Here is a 13,599-nt window from a genome sequence, read left to right on the forward strand (position 1 = left end):
GGGGGCCAGTGGGGTTCTGTCCTGGTGGCGGTTGGAGGGGCGGGGTTCAAGGGCGGAGGAGCGGGAAGTGGGAGAGATGCGGTGGAGGGCATCGTCGACCACGTCGGGGGGGGAATTGCGGTCCTTGGAGAAGGAGGCCATCTGGGTTGTGCGTTTTTGGAACTGGTCCTCCCGGGAGCAGATGTGGCGGAGTCGAAGGAATTGGGAGAATGGGATGGCGTTTTTACAGGGGGCAGGGTGGGAGGAGGTGTAGTCCAGGTAGCTGTGGGAGTCGGTCGGTTTGTAGTAGATGTCCGTGTTGATTGTCAGCACCTTCCTGTTAATTATTTATATCCAGGCAATGTTTTTTTTGAATATTTGTGATTTTATTGTTCATGAATGCAAATTGTGTTAGTGTTATTATCTGGAACCTTCCCAGTTCTAATATTGAGTGTTTCAGGGTACAACATTGCTAGATGTAGATTTAAACTTCCTTGACTTTGCAACAAAAATCTGCTTTGTTTCATTCTCAGAAAAGTATCCTCTCAATGTGACATGGTTTGGTGGGGGAAGTAGAAGCAATCTGTTCGAGTGTAGTTGCTAGTTCAGCGCCTCATCTGGTGAAGCATTTTTGAGCTGTGAGATCAGATAAATATCAAAGAATTGTTTTAAAAATGAATTTTCTTTTCATTTTGCTTACGTATATGATATCACTATTCTTGACTGGGAATGTTCTATGTCACATTCTGAGGTTACTACCAGGGACTTGTTCGAACGTAAAGAATGAATGTGCATGTGGGATTTTCTCAGGTATTTACAGAGGACGGCAACAGCAATAAGGGACCGAGCACAAACTCTTTGAATACTGCCATTAAAACTTAAACATCTTCATGTTGCTGTTGGAATGAAGCCTCACAGTATATTGTTAGCACATGAAAACTTAAGTTTTAAGTTGGAGGAGAGTGGATTTATTTTTAGTACTATGAAGGTCTCTCTTTTTTTAAAAGGTCAAAAGGTCATTTTGAATAGCGAGCTAAAGACAGAATTTCCAAGATATGATGTGATGTTAGGTATATAACAAGCAAGTCCATGGGGGATAATTGCTAAGGTATTTGCTGACTGGAGTTTTACAACCCAAAGAGATATAGGTTCATTTGGAGGGAAAATGTTCTTAGCAGCAGACGTGCGAGACATTTAGCAGTCTCCGGAACATTCAGGGTAGAAAGGAAAAAGTCCTGAGTTGCTTAGAAGAAAATTCCATAGGGAGAAGATTATGGAGTTGTCAGAGAGGAAGACATCCTACCAAGTTGCAGAAAACATTGGTTTAGGAAGCCCATGTAAGGTCTTAAGGAGAGACATTAATTAAAAAGAATAGCATTGATTGAATTCAAAGAACTTTGCCAAAAAGGAAACTAATTAAGGCCATGCCAACTGAACAAGAAGCTTCAGTGTTGGAGATAGAGATGAATGTTTACTGAGGTTTGGATATCTGCAAAGGGTCTGAATCTTTCTTTTGGATATTTGTAATGAGTTTCTTTTAAATAGCTCTTGTATAGTGTTAAAGAACTTATGTTTGTATTTATTTTGTTAACATTTTATAAATTATTTCCACCAAACCAGTTGGGGCTCCAGCTATGGTGCTCAGTACCGGTGGTGTGATTGGTGAAGGACAAAGCAGGTGACCTCCTTACAAGGTGGACGCACATTGTCCCACTGCAACCAGATACCACATATGATTGAGAGGGTGTCAGGTGACATGCTGGCAGCTATATTGTTCTCACGCACAGATCCAATTGTTCCTTGGACATTTAGAGTTAGTGCATCTAGAGCTTCAGACTTATAACCATACCACAGGCTCAAAGCACACATTCCAGCACAAATAATCTTCCCACTGAAAGACTGGGAAGATGAAGGAATAACTAAGGGGAAGATTGGGTATAGAAAATAGATAAATTCAATTTTATGCAAACAGTAAAGTACATTATAGAACTTTCCTTCCTCTTTAGTGTTTCATAGAAACACTGAATATCACTGCTTGGTAGATAAATGCAAAAGGATGCATTTAGAATCCTTGCTGATTTTTTTTTCATTTTACTCTTTCATCAGTTTTGGTTTTAGAGCTGTGAACTGTGAGCTGAAGATGACCTTTGGAACTGTGGGCAGCTGCTTATGTTTAAAATAAAAGGAACAAATTGTTCCTGTTCCTTGTTGTTTGTTTGTGAGGCAGGCCTGAAGTTAATTGCAGGTTAAAAAAAGACTGAAAGAACTGCAGATGCTGTAAATCAGAAACAATAACAAGAGATTGCTGGAAAAGCTCAGCAGGTCTGGCAGCATCTGTAAAGAAAAATCAGAGTTAACCTTTCAGGTCCAGTGGCCTTCCTTAGAACTCAGGGTTCCGAGGAAGGGTCACTGGACCCTAAGCGTTAACTCTGATTTCTCTTCACAGATGTTGCCAGACCTGCTGAGCTTTTCCGGTAATTTCTGTTTTGATTCTTAATTGCAAGTTAGTTCTTGTTCAAATGATTCTACAGGCTCTTCGACATGACAGGAAAACAGGATGTTTAACCTGATATCAGATGTTTAGCCATTAATGAGGTCAGTACCCGGGAACTGGTGCCAGTAAGTCTGGGAGAGAACATTATGGTCAAACAGAAAGAGGGGCCAGAGTGCTTAAACTGGACTTTGGACTGTGTTTCTGAGAGAAGTTTGGCTGCTGATGCTACAGCATGAAGATATGAAAGCTCCCTGCCTAACCTCTCATTGTCAGCTTTCAGAAGTTCACATGTTTGATATAGGGATGTACTGAAGACTGGTCTATCTGATACATAGCCATTACAATGGCCTGGATGGATTGGGTCATATTGAACATGTTGTGATGAACTTGACATCAACGGGAAAAACCGACTTTAAATCAGAAAGAGCTCAATTAGTACACCCACAGTGAAACAGAGGTATGGACAACATATTTCACTGACATACATGTGTAGGAGTGGCATTATCAAACATATTGACCATTGGTCAGGAGCCAATGTGCACGGTGCAGATATATCTTTAGACCTGATGATGTGGTTCTCTTTATACAGCAATTTGTAAGTAATTTCTATAAGTCCCATGATCCCAACCATCTTACATGCAACCTCAATTTTTGCAGCTATTTGTTATTTCCTATTGCAAGGGCAGCAAAGCAGAAATAATGATTGTACAAAATGACACTGATAGAATGGATCCTTACAAAATTGGGGCTTGTGTATCAGTCAGTCACATGTCAAAAAATATTATACGCTTTGAAGACAATGTCTTATATTGCTTCCAGAAAGGATCTCAAGGCTACAGGATTAAAAAAAAAATCAAAAAAGCTTCAACTTATATGCTATTGTATGGTCTGGTTAAATATTATATTAACTATACAACATTGAAGCAGTTTATAACACGTCAGGATGGAATCATATTTCTCTCCAAATTAAAATAGTACTTGGTGTACCTACTTCCATTTATAATGGATCCAGAGATTACTAAAACACAAAAGGAATTCTCCTCTCATGACACCCAGTCCATTCAATGTTATTAGTTAGGATTTAGTGCTCTGAGCATAAATTGCTGTGGCAGGTGACATCCGTGTTAATTCCCAGGCCCCTCCAAGGAGAAAGACCACTGGATCCAGCAGCAATTTGGTATTAAAAGTTCTGACTGCCCAACATTTTGTTCAATCAGGAGCATCACCAATGAAGGAGGCTCACTGAAAAACTGCATGGCTTGCTATGCTTTTCTAGCACCACTCTAATCTAGCATCACCAATGAAAACCTAACCTGCCTGAGGCTGCCAGCCAATCAGATAGTGGCAGCCACTAGGACCCAGAGATGGTCATTGGATGCTCAATCTATGAAGTTTTGAGGAGCTGAAACAGTGAATAGGTGATTTCCTTTTGAAGGAGGTGGGGTGTAGTCAGTAACAATGGCAGGGCAATGGTTTTCAGAGACATGCCTCCTGCTCCTCATCCCTGCTGCTGACTGCACTCAGGTTGAGGCAAATGAAGCTCCTATGCACCTCAACTGTAATATGGTGAGGCCACAACTGGAGTATTGTGTGCAGTTATGATCACCACATTACAAGCCACAACTGGAGTATTATATGCAGCAGGATTGCCACATCACAAAGGATGTAATTGCTCTGGACAGAGTTCAGAAAGATTTACTAGAATATTGCCTGACTGGTAAGTTGTAGCTACAAAGAGTGATGCCGTTGTTTACCTTAGAACAGAGAAGGCAAATGGGTAACAAAATTATGAGGAGTAGGGATGGAGTAGACAGGAGGAACCTGTTTTCCTTGGCAAAGTGTTCAAAAACCAGGGGTTGTAGATTCAAGCTAAATTGCAGAAGGTTTAGAGGGGGCGTGAGCAAAATCTTTTTACACAGAGAGTGATGGGTAGCTGGAATTCACAGCCTGAGTTGGTGGTGGAGGCAGAGACCCTGAACTCTTTCAAAAAGTACCTGAATCTTCACCTTAAGTGCTGTAAGCTGCAGGGCTATGGGTCATGTGCAGAAAGATGGGACTAGAAGGGCATCTAGGTGCCTTTGGGTCTGCATGGTCTCATTTTCTGCTGCATCATTGCTATGGTTCTATAGTAACTCCACAGAGGCAGGTCACCTTAGTTTTCCTGTTTGGAAACTAATCACTTTTATGGTTTGCCATGAAGGCAGGTAATCAGGTTGGTACAAGTTGAGGGCACACATGAACTTTCATGCTGACAACCCAATTGCTGTGATAGCAAGACAGTGTGAGTATCTCTCCAGGGGCAATTTGCCCAATTATTTATCCTTCTTGTCATCTTCCTCACCACCTTGAGTGAGGGGAAAATTGTGCTCCTGGTATTAATAACACAATTTATTGAAAGGGTCTTTATCTGAGTGTAATCATCTGGCTGCAGTTTTCTGCACATTCTGTCAGATTGCTTGAGGTTCCAGCACAACGAAAAACATTTTGTGGAAATTTTGATACACTGGAAAAGATTTTTGTTGATTAGTCAGCAGTGATACAATGACATCCTATCAGATTATTACATATATTTTATGATCCTTTTGTTAAACATAAAACAAGTTAAATTGATAAACAGGACAACTTGGGCCAGCGTGAAACAAGTATATGCAGTGCAACAGTTGAATAAAATCATGACATATCTCTGAAAATATGTTGAGAACACATTCCGACAACAATAGACCACGGAAGATCTACAGACCACATTCATGCAGTGTTGAAATATCCTCACTTACCCAGCTTAGGCCGTAGGGGTGATTCAGTGGGAGCTGAGGAATGAAAGCAGAACAGATTATGTTATGTTAATTTTTAGACAAATGCTGTATTCTTCCAACATAATGATCTCATGTATAAATAATTTACCACAGAAGAATTTTCATCTACAATATCCCCTAGATAGAAATTCAGCATATGATGTGAATTCACGATGAAGCTCACTCTTTCTGAAGAATTTAATTATTTAATAATCCAAATTAACTTTAAGAGCACTTTATTAATTGTTAGAGAATAGCAGATAGTCTGCATGTTTGTTGAAGTGAATCACTGTTTGACTTAATTGCTGCATTAATAGTCATCTCGAAATTTTAAATTGAAAGCTGGTCAAAAACACAAGTACCTAACATTGTGCCCTTCACCCAACGTCAGGAATTTGCCAAAAGGCAAAATCATATTCTATTGACTCTATGGTAGTAGCATGTTAGTAAATTACACTAATGCAGCACATAACAGTCTGCCCTCACACAGGAGCATTTGAATGCATGTTTAGTAAATTAAAAACAGGAGTCTTTAATAAAATTAGACTTCAATTGTTTTGTCTATCCATAAGTGTATTAATCACTATTAGCACTTAATAAAACAGTTTCAAATACCCTAAATCATAATAAAGATAACAGTATCCAATATCAGTAGTAACTAACAAGTTCTCCTCTTGAAATTATGCATAATTCAAATTTGATGAGAGCTGGAATATTGTACACTATAAAGCAGAGGATATATTGCTACAGTTACAAGAAAAGTTACTGTAGCAATGGTTTTTAAAGTAGTCAACTGTTGTTACTGAGAACATCAGAAGTAGGAGGAGTCAGCAATTTATCTCTTCAAGCTTACTCTGCCGTTCAATAAGTCCAGGGATGACCTTCTACCTTAACTCCACATTCCTACACTGCCTCCATGTCAATGATTCTCTTTGTCGCAAAACGTCTATCAACTTTATCCTGAATATACTCAATGACTGAGCATATAAAGCTTCTAGGGTAGAGTTCCAAACATTCACAACCTTTTGGTTGAGGACATTTCTCATTTACACCCTAAATGATTCCTTATTTTGAAACTGTGAGCCCAAGGTTTGGACTCTCCAGGTAGAGGAAACAACCCGTCAGCATTGATCTCAGCATTAAGAATTTTATATGTTTCACTGTGATCATCTCTGATTCTCCTAAATCTTAACAAATACAAGTAAAAAATCCTTCCTCAGGTAATGTTTGAATCCAACGTGCAATCCGGTGAAAGGAATATTATGTTATGTTAATTTTTTTAATGTTAATCAATATTATGAAAGTTTGAAGTAAAATGAACTCCAGTGAGTTGCCTCAACTCAGATCTAAAGGCAAAACTATTCATAATTCAATTATAATTAACATTATATTCTCAAAATATAATATTGGTGCAGTAAGGTTCACATTGCAGAAAGAAAGACCTGAATTTATAAAGTGCTTTTCACTACCACTGAGCATCTCAAAACACTTTATAGCCAATGAAGTACTTTTGTTTTGAAGTATAATCACTGCTATAATGCAGAAAACACAGCAGCAAATTTGCATACACCACATTCCCACACAAACAGCTGCTAAAGTTCAGATAAACTATTTTTCTGTGATGCGGATTGAGGGGTGAGTATTGGTTAGGATGCAGTACTTCTAAGATAGTGTAGTACCGTAGGATTTTTTTTACAAGCACCTGAATGGATATATGGGCTTCAGTTTAATGTGGAACCTCCAACGGTGCAACAGTACTTCTCTAATTGCACTGGAATGTCAGAAGGTCATAGAGGTCTACAGCACATAAAAAGGCCCTTTTGCTCATTAAGTCTATGCTGGTCAAAAGCAAGTACCGAATTACTCTAATCCCATTTTTTAACATGTAGCCCACAGCTTGGTATGCCCTGGCATCACAAGTAGACGTCTAAATACTTAAATAATGTGATGGTTTCTGCCACCATCACCCATACAGACGGTAAGTTCTAGGTCCCACCAACCTCTAGGTGCAAAAAATACTTCTTCACATCCCTTCTAAACCTTCTGCCTCTTACGTTAAATCTGTGCCCATGAGTACATGAAGCATTATTAGCTTTATTGATCCCTCCACCAAGGAGAAAAGTTCCTTCCTGTTCACCCTATTCATGCCCCACATAATGTTATATATCTCAATCATGTCCCCTCAGTCACATCTACTTCAAGGAAAAAAGAAGCCGGTCTATCCAATCTTTCTTCATAACTAAAACTTTCAGCCCAGACAACCTCTGAATAAATCTTCTCTGCACACCCTCCACGGCAATCACATCTCTCCTGTAATTTGATTGATCTTTCATGCTCAAGCTCCGGAATGGAAATTGAACCCAGAACATTGTGACTCAGAGACAAGTGTGCTACAATTGAGTCACAACTGACACATATGATCATATTTCAAAGCAGATGGCTCATGCCTTATCCACATTGGGCTGTTACAATGGATGGTAAAATATTCCATTCCTCATCACTGACATTTCTCATCTTGAGAATCACCAAGTAACCTGAAGATATATATTTTAGAAGAAAGATTTATTGAATTGAAAATAAATACAAATCAAAATGCAATCAGTCAACTGACAGCTACGCTACCCTACATTAAAAATTAACAGTTAGGTTATTGACAGCCTCTGGCAAATTGAGAATTGATTTTTCTTGGTATATTTTGAATCATTCCTGAAAGGAGTCATCCACTCACAAATTGACCTTTACAGCCACAACAGACAATGTTCAACCCAGAAGCAACATACACCTGGACACAGTTCAATGTCACCAGAGATGGACGGATGCCATCAGTATCTCTGACTCACATTTAGGACAGACGTGTAGTAGAATTTTGCATGAATCACTGCCAGTGCCTTCCATCTTTGACAAAAGACATTTTGGAGAGAAGCTTTGCTCGCCTCACATAGACTCTTCTTTACTTGACTCCATAGGGAATGGGGCAGTTTTCTAAAACTTCCATTAATTTGCAGATGATGTAAAGATATTTATCTCGAAACCATACAGCATTCCTATTCAATTCATTTTATGGGCTAACACCTTGCATTTGTGCGTCATATAATATAAAAGCTTCTACATTCTGTGAACCCATTCAGGATAACTAGAAGTATGAACCGTGACAGGTGGAGACTTTTCCCTATTGTAGTGGTTTTTCCATAACCCCTCTCAAGTCCCAGGCAAAGGATCATTTCATTATCCAAGATGGGCATCTGTAACTGTGCAACAACAGAGCATTTGTCCTGCCTTGTCACTAGAAACATGGAAGGACAACCCATAGTTCGTTCTCAATCAAAATCACAAAAAGAGATGTGGTTGCTATTATATTGCTGTTTGTAGCAGCATACTGTTTGCCAACTGGCTGCCATATTTCCACTGTATGAACAGTATTCCTGCCATTCAACACTTCACAAACTGTGACGGTATTTCGTTGCTCACCGTTTTCAAAGTTATCAACCACGTACAACAAACATCAAATCCTTTAAGGTAATGAACATAGCAGTGTGATAGCTTCAGAGAACCACAGAATCTCTACAGCACGGAAGCAGGCCATTCAGCCCATCGAGTCCAAACTGACCCTCTGAGAGCATCCCACCCCCTGATCTGTCCATGTAACTCCACATTTCCCATGGCTAATCCACCTAGCTTGTACATCCCTGGACACTATGGACAATTTTCCTTAGCCAATCCATCTAACCTGCACATCTTTAGATGGTGGGAGGAAACTAGAACACCCAGAGGAAACCCAAGCAGACACATGGACAATGTGCAAACTCCTCACAGGGTGGAAACAGAAACCAAGACAATGTGCTACAAGAGCCCTTTGTACTCAGTCTTAACTTTTATTTAATCAATTTTTCTCATCAAACTGTTCAGAGCTGTTTTTATATAATTCTGGAGCTGATGTGATTTGAATCCGGCTTCCGCCTCTGAGGATAGGGACATTGCCACAGTGTTACAAGAGAGCCCTGAATATAAGTATTAAAAAAATTTAATCTGTTTTTCTAATTAACCAGTTCAGAGATGTTATTCTGGAGCAGGTGGGATTTAAACCTGGGACTCTTGGTCAGTGATAGGGACACTCCCATTGCATCACTATACTCAGTCTTATCACTCCTTCCACATACCAGTTCCACCGATTCCCTCTTTATTTTTGTTAATTAATTACCCAGTTAACCCCAGTCACCTGCTTAATTACTTGTTAAATGAATCAGAGCAATGTAATAAATATTCAGACATTAAAATTTCAAACAAATTCAAGATGTGTTCTCTTAGGATCCCATTAAATGTTCCAAATGAAATGTTTGAGGGACTTCATGAATTTTAAAGACATGTTAAAATTATCTTTTATCACTACAAAAGATTCACTTTGCGTAAGTCTCAAAATGTGCGGCAACTTGAAATATTCTTCACGATTGAGTTCATTTTACTGTGTGTACCACTTACATCATTCACATTTATCGCAATCAGTCCCTGGTTTTGGATAAATGGTGCTTGCCAATTACAATTTCCAGTGAGATCAATTAAAATTACATGGCTTAGACCACAAGTGCTGCTACTGGTTGTATCACAAAAGTGTGGTGCAATATTGGCTAAATAATGGGTTTCTGTGTATGTATCTAGGGTTTAAAGGAGTATTGTTTAAGTCACATGAGGCAGAATCTTCTAATGGTCTGAGTGACATGGGCTGTGGCAAGATTTATGGTGAATTCAGATGAGAAGCTAATCTCGACATCAGAGGTATCCTGTTCCAGCTTTTAAGCTTTTCACAAGTGGCCTGGTGAGTTTCCCTCTAGGCAGCAGCGAGTTAATTACATGGAAACCAGGCAGGTGCCTGGCGAGCTCAGCTCACCACTTTCTCTGATTGATCTCCATGTTGGATACCAACATTTTAGGGGATGCTCCATAGACATTGGTCACATGCATCTGATGCCTGTGGACATTGACATCCAATTTGTGTCAACCTCTAAGGACTCTCATAGCACATCTTTGAATCACTTATAAGATATTTCTGAACTTGCTTTCTGCATTGACAACTATCATTGTAATGCTACTCAAAGGACACTGTATTCAGGGACATGCATCCAGCTCATGGACTAGATCAGGTGAATGGTCTGGTGTTGTGGCCTCCACTGGGCCAAAGAAATTCTGCCTCATCCAGCAAGATCTCCAGCTCCTTGCCAACCAAGCAGAGCACCATTTTCTCCACACTGCCATATATGGGCAAATGAAACCAAGCAGGGCAGCTCAAGCATGACATTCCTTACCAGGTGTACAATAGGCTTTTAGAGATGACGTGGGCACAAGGGGTGCTGTTGGATTCTGGTATATCTGCTAAATAGTGAGTTGCTCTGGGAATGGTGTGAAGTAAGATGAAGCCAGAATTGGACATGAGGAAAACCACAGGAATGGGCTATATAGTTAATGAGGCAGGTCTGGTAAGATCGGTCAAGAAAACCTGCTGGGCCTTGTGCTGGAAATTCCTTTAAAAAACCTGGCACACCTCGGACTTAGTGGAAAGGAAAGTAAAATTCACCTTATTGTAACAGATTAGTAATGCTTTATTTTTCTGTGCCAGTTGTTAAAGAACTGTGTGTTTCCATTAAGCAGAGTTATTTTCTTTTAATAGTTAAATCTGACAAGAGTTGTTTTTGTCCTGAATAGCAGCTTGTCAAGCAAAGTGACTATCTTGTTGGAAATTAAACCTTTGTAATGACTTGTAGAAGTGTAGGACTTAACTAATGGCCTGCTCTTCTCAATTATGTTGTGACAAAAGCAACTGCCCTGAAAGGCCTATTGATTGAATGCTAATGTCTGAATTCCATGGACATCCTTGACCCAGGTGTTCACTGGGTAGAATCCCTGGGCAACATTTAAGGGACATTATAATATCCCCTTGGCATTTACATTCTACCTTATTCAACTTCCCATTTATAGAAGGGATAATCAGAGAAGTGACAAACTCAAATTCGGCAGGGACCTGATATTGTGGTTTTCTGCTGCTGTTTCTTTCTCTAGAGCTTCACAAAATGCTGAACCTGAGTTATTTAGCAAAGGAAAAGTAATCATCTCTGCATTGCACTGGTGTCATGTATATGCAGGGTATATTGTTCTCCTAAAATTTCTTGCAAAGCAATACAGGTTGAAAAATCCAATAGTAAAATCCATGGTCAGCTAGGATATGTGAATTATGCTGTCTTCATGCTTTGCTTTCTTCAATTGTGTTATTAATTTTACCCATTGCTTTCTTCCCTTATAACTTCAAATACATGATAACAACAGGGGTTTAAGGGCTTTTAGATAAACTGGCTTCAGCTGTGCTTTGAATTGCTTAGCGATGCTCAGGCAAGTCTGCAGAAAATTCCAATGTAATTGACAACTGATCCATAAAACATTAGGTGAGAGGAAGTGCCATTGGTCCCTACAGGGACTCTACCACCAATCAATCCTGTTGGAAAAACCGGTCTCTTGTAACAAACCCTTTGAGATATAAAACATGCCTTTGTGCCGGCAAAAGAAATCCAGGGAGATGATTTGTAATTTTCCTTAAGTTCATTCAAGAAAGCTTTCTCCACCAGTAAGTTTTATAACAACAGGATGTTCAGTAACAGTCAAAAGCTGTATAACAATTAAATATAAAAATCTGTAGAGACTACATTTGCCAAGAAAACATTAACATGGGGAACCAATGATTAATCTTTTATTAGATGGATTTAATAATCATGTTTAGAGAATCTATAGCTCTGTTAAATAATTAACTTTGAAATTAACTATTATGTTCGGGAAAAAAATGAAACATTTATGTCTGGAAAAAAAATTACACCTAAGCCTGAATACATGTATTAAAATGCTAAAATGTGAGAGACAGCCTTGATATAAAAGTTTAATGTTTCAGGAATATACATAACAAATCCGTTTTTGTACTCAACAGACCTTCAGAAACCTGCCCTGGGTTATCAGTCTGAATGAATTGTAATTCTGATTTATTCAACTGCTTGCAAATAATTTAGAAAGTTATTAAGAATCAATGGGTTTATTTTTAATGAGCTATGGACTGAGGCACTCATATCCTCAGGTATGCTTTGTTCTGCATATTTCATTTTCACAGGCAGTTAAAGAAAATTATACCCTACCATTAATTATAATTCTGCTTTCAAATGCTATAAATCTAAGGAACATTCTTTGCCTTACACATGCTACAGATTAAAGCATACAAGAGAAAAGGTATTTTCTATACACTAGACAATGCTGACTTTTTTCTAGACAACTGTTAAGTATTTAAAATCTGCAACAGTTTAATTTATGAGCCAACAGGCATTTATGACAATGGGCCTCTGCAGTAGTTGTGTTCTTACACCCCACTATCGCTCTTCATAACACTCTAGAAACTAAAAATGCAAACATTACCAGGAGCCAGTAGATGTAATATATTTGGATTTCCAAAAGGCATTCAATACAGTATCACACATGAGGCTTATTATTCAATACAGTGCCACACAGGAGGCTGCTGAGCAAGGTGAGGGCCCATGGTGTTCGAGGTGAGCTACTGGTATGGATTGAGGATTGGCTGTCTGACAGAAGGCAGAGAGTTGGGATAAAAGGTTCTTTTTCGGAATGGCAGCCAGTGACAAGCAGTGTCCCGCAGGGTTCAGTGTTGGGGCCGCAGCTGTTCGCATTATATATTAATGATCTGGATGAAGGGACTGGGGGCATTCTAGCGTAGTTTGCCGATGATACAAAGTTAGGTGGACATGCAGGTAGTACTGAGGAAGTGGGGAGGCTTCAGAAGGATCTAGACAGTTTGGAGGAGTGGTCCAGGAAATGGCTGATGGAATTCAATGTGAGCAAATGCGAGGTCTTGCACTTTGGAAAAAGAAATAGAAGCATGGATTACTTTGTAAACGGTGAGAAAATTCGTAAAGCCAAAGTACAGAGGGATCTGGGAGTACTAGTTGAGGATTCTCTAAAGGTAAACATGCAGGTTGAGTCCGTGATTAAGAAAGCGAATGCAATGTTGTCAATTATCTCAAGAGGGTTGGAATATAAAAGCACAGTTGTGCTACTGAGACTTTATAAAGCTCTGGTTAGGCCCCATCTGGAATACCGTGTCCAGGTTTTGTCCCCACACCTCAGGAAGGACATTCTGGCACTGGAGCGTGTCCAGCGGAAATTCACATGGATGATCCCTGGAATGACAGGTCTAACATATGAGGAACGGCTGAGGATCCTGGGATTGTATTCATTGGAGTTTAAAAGATTAAGGGGAGATCTAATAGAAACTTACAAGATAATACATAGCTTGGA

General features: G+C 39.4%; 1 protein-coding gene across 1 annotated transcript in view; it reads right to left on the reverse strand.

The window, feature by feature from the left end:
- Positions 1-13,599, reverse strand: part of reln (reelin) — a 387,698-nt gene that overhangs the window by 244,435 nt on the left and 129,664 nt on the right. The window contains exon 5 of the mRNA XM_043713852.1: positions 5,248-5,280. Within this exon, the coding sequence (XP_043569787.1) occupies positions 5,248-5,280 (33 nt within the window). The remainder of the gene's footprint in view (positions 1-5,247; positions 5,281-13,599) is intronic.

The sequence above is a fragment of the Chiloscyllium plagiosum genome, chromosome 23, assembly GCF_004010195.1.
Source record: "Chiloscyllium plagiosum isolate BGI_BamShark_2017 chromosome 23, ASM401019v2, whole genome shotgun sequence".
NCBI lineage: Eukaryota > Metazoa > Chordata > Chondrichthyes > Orectolobiformes > Hemiscylliidae > Chiloscyllium > Chiloscyllium plagiosum.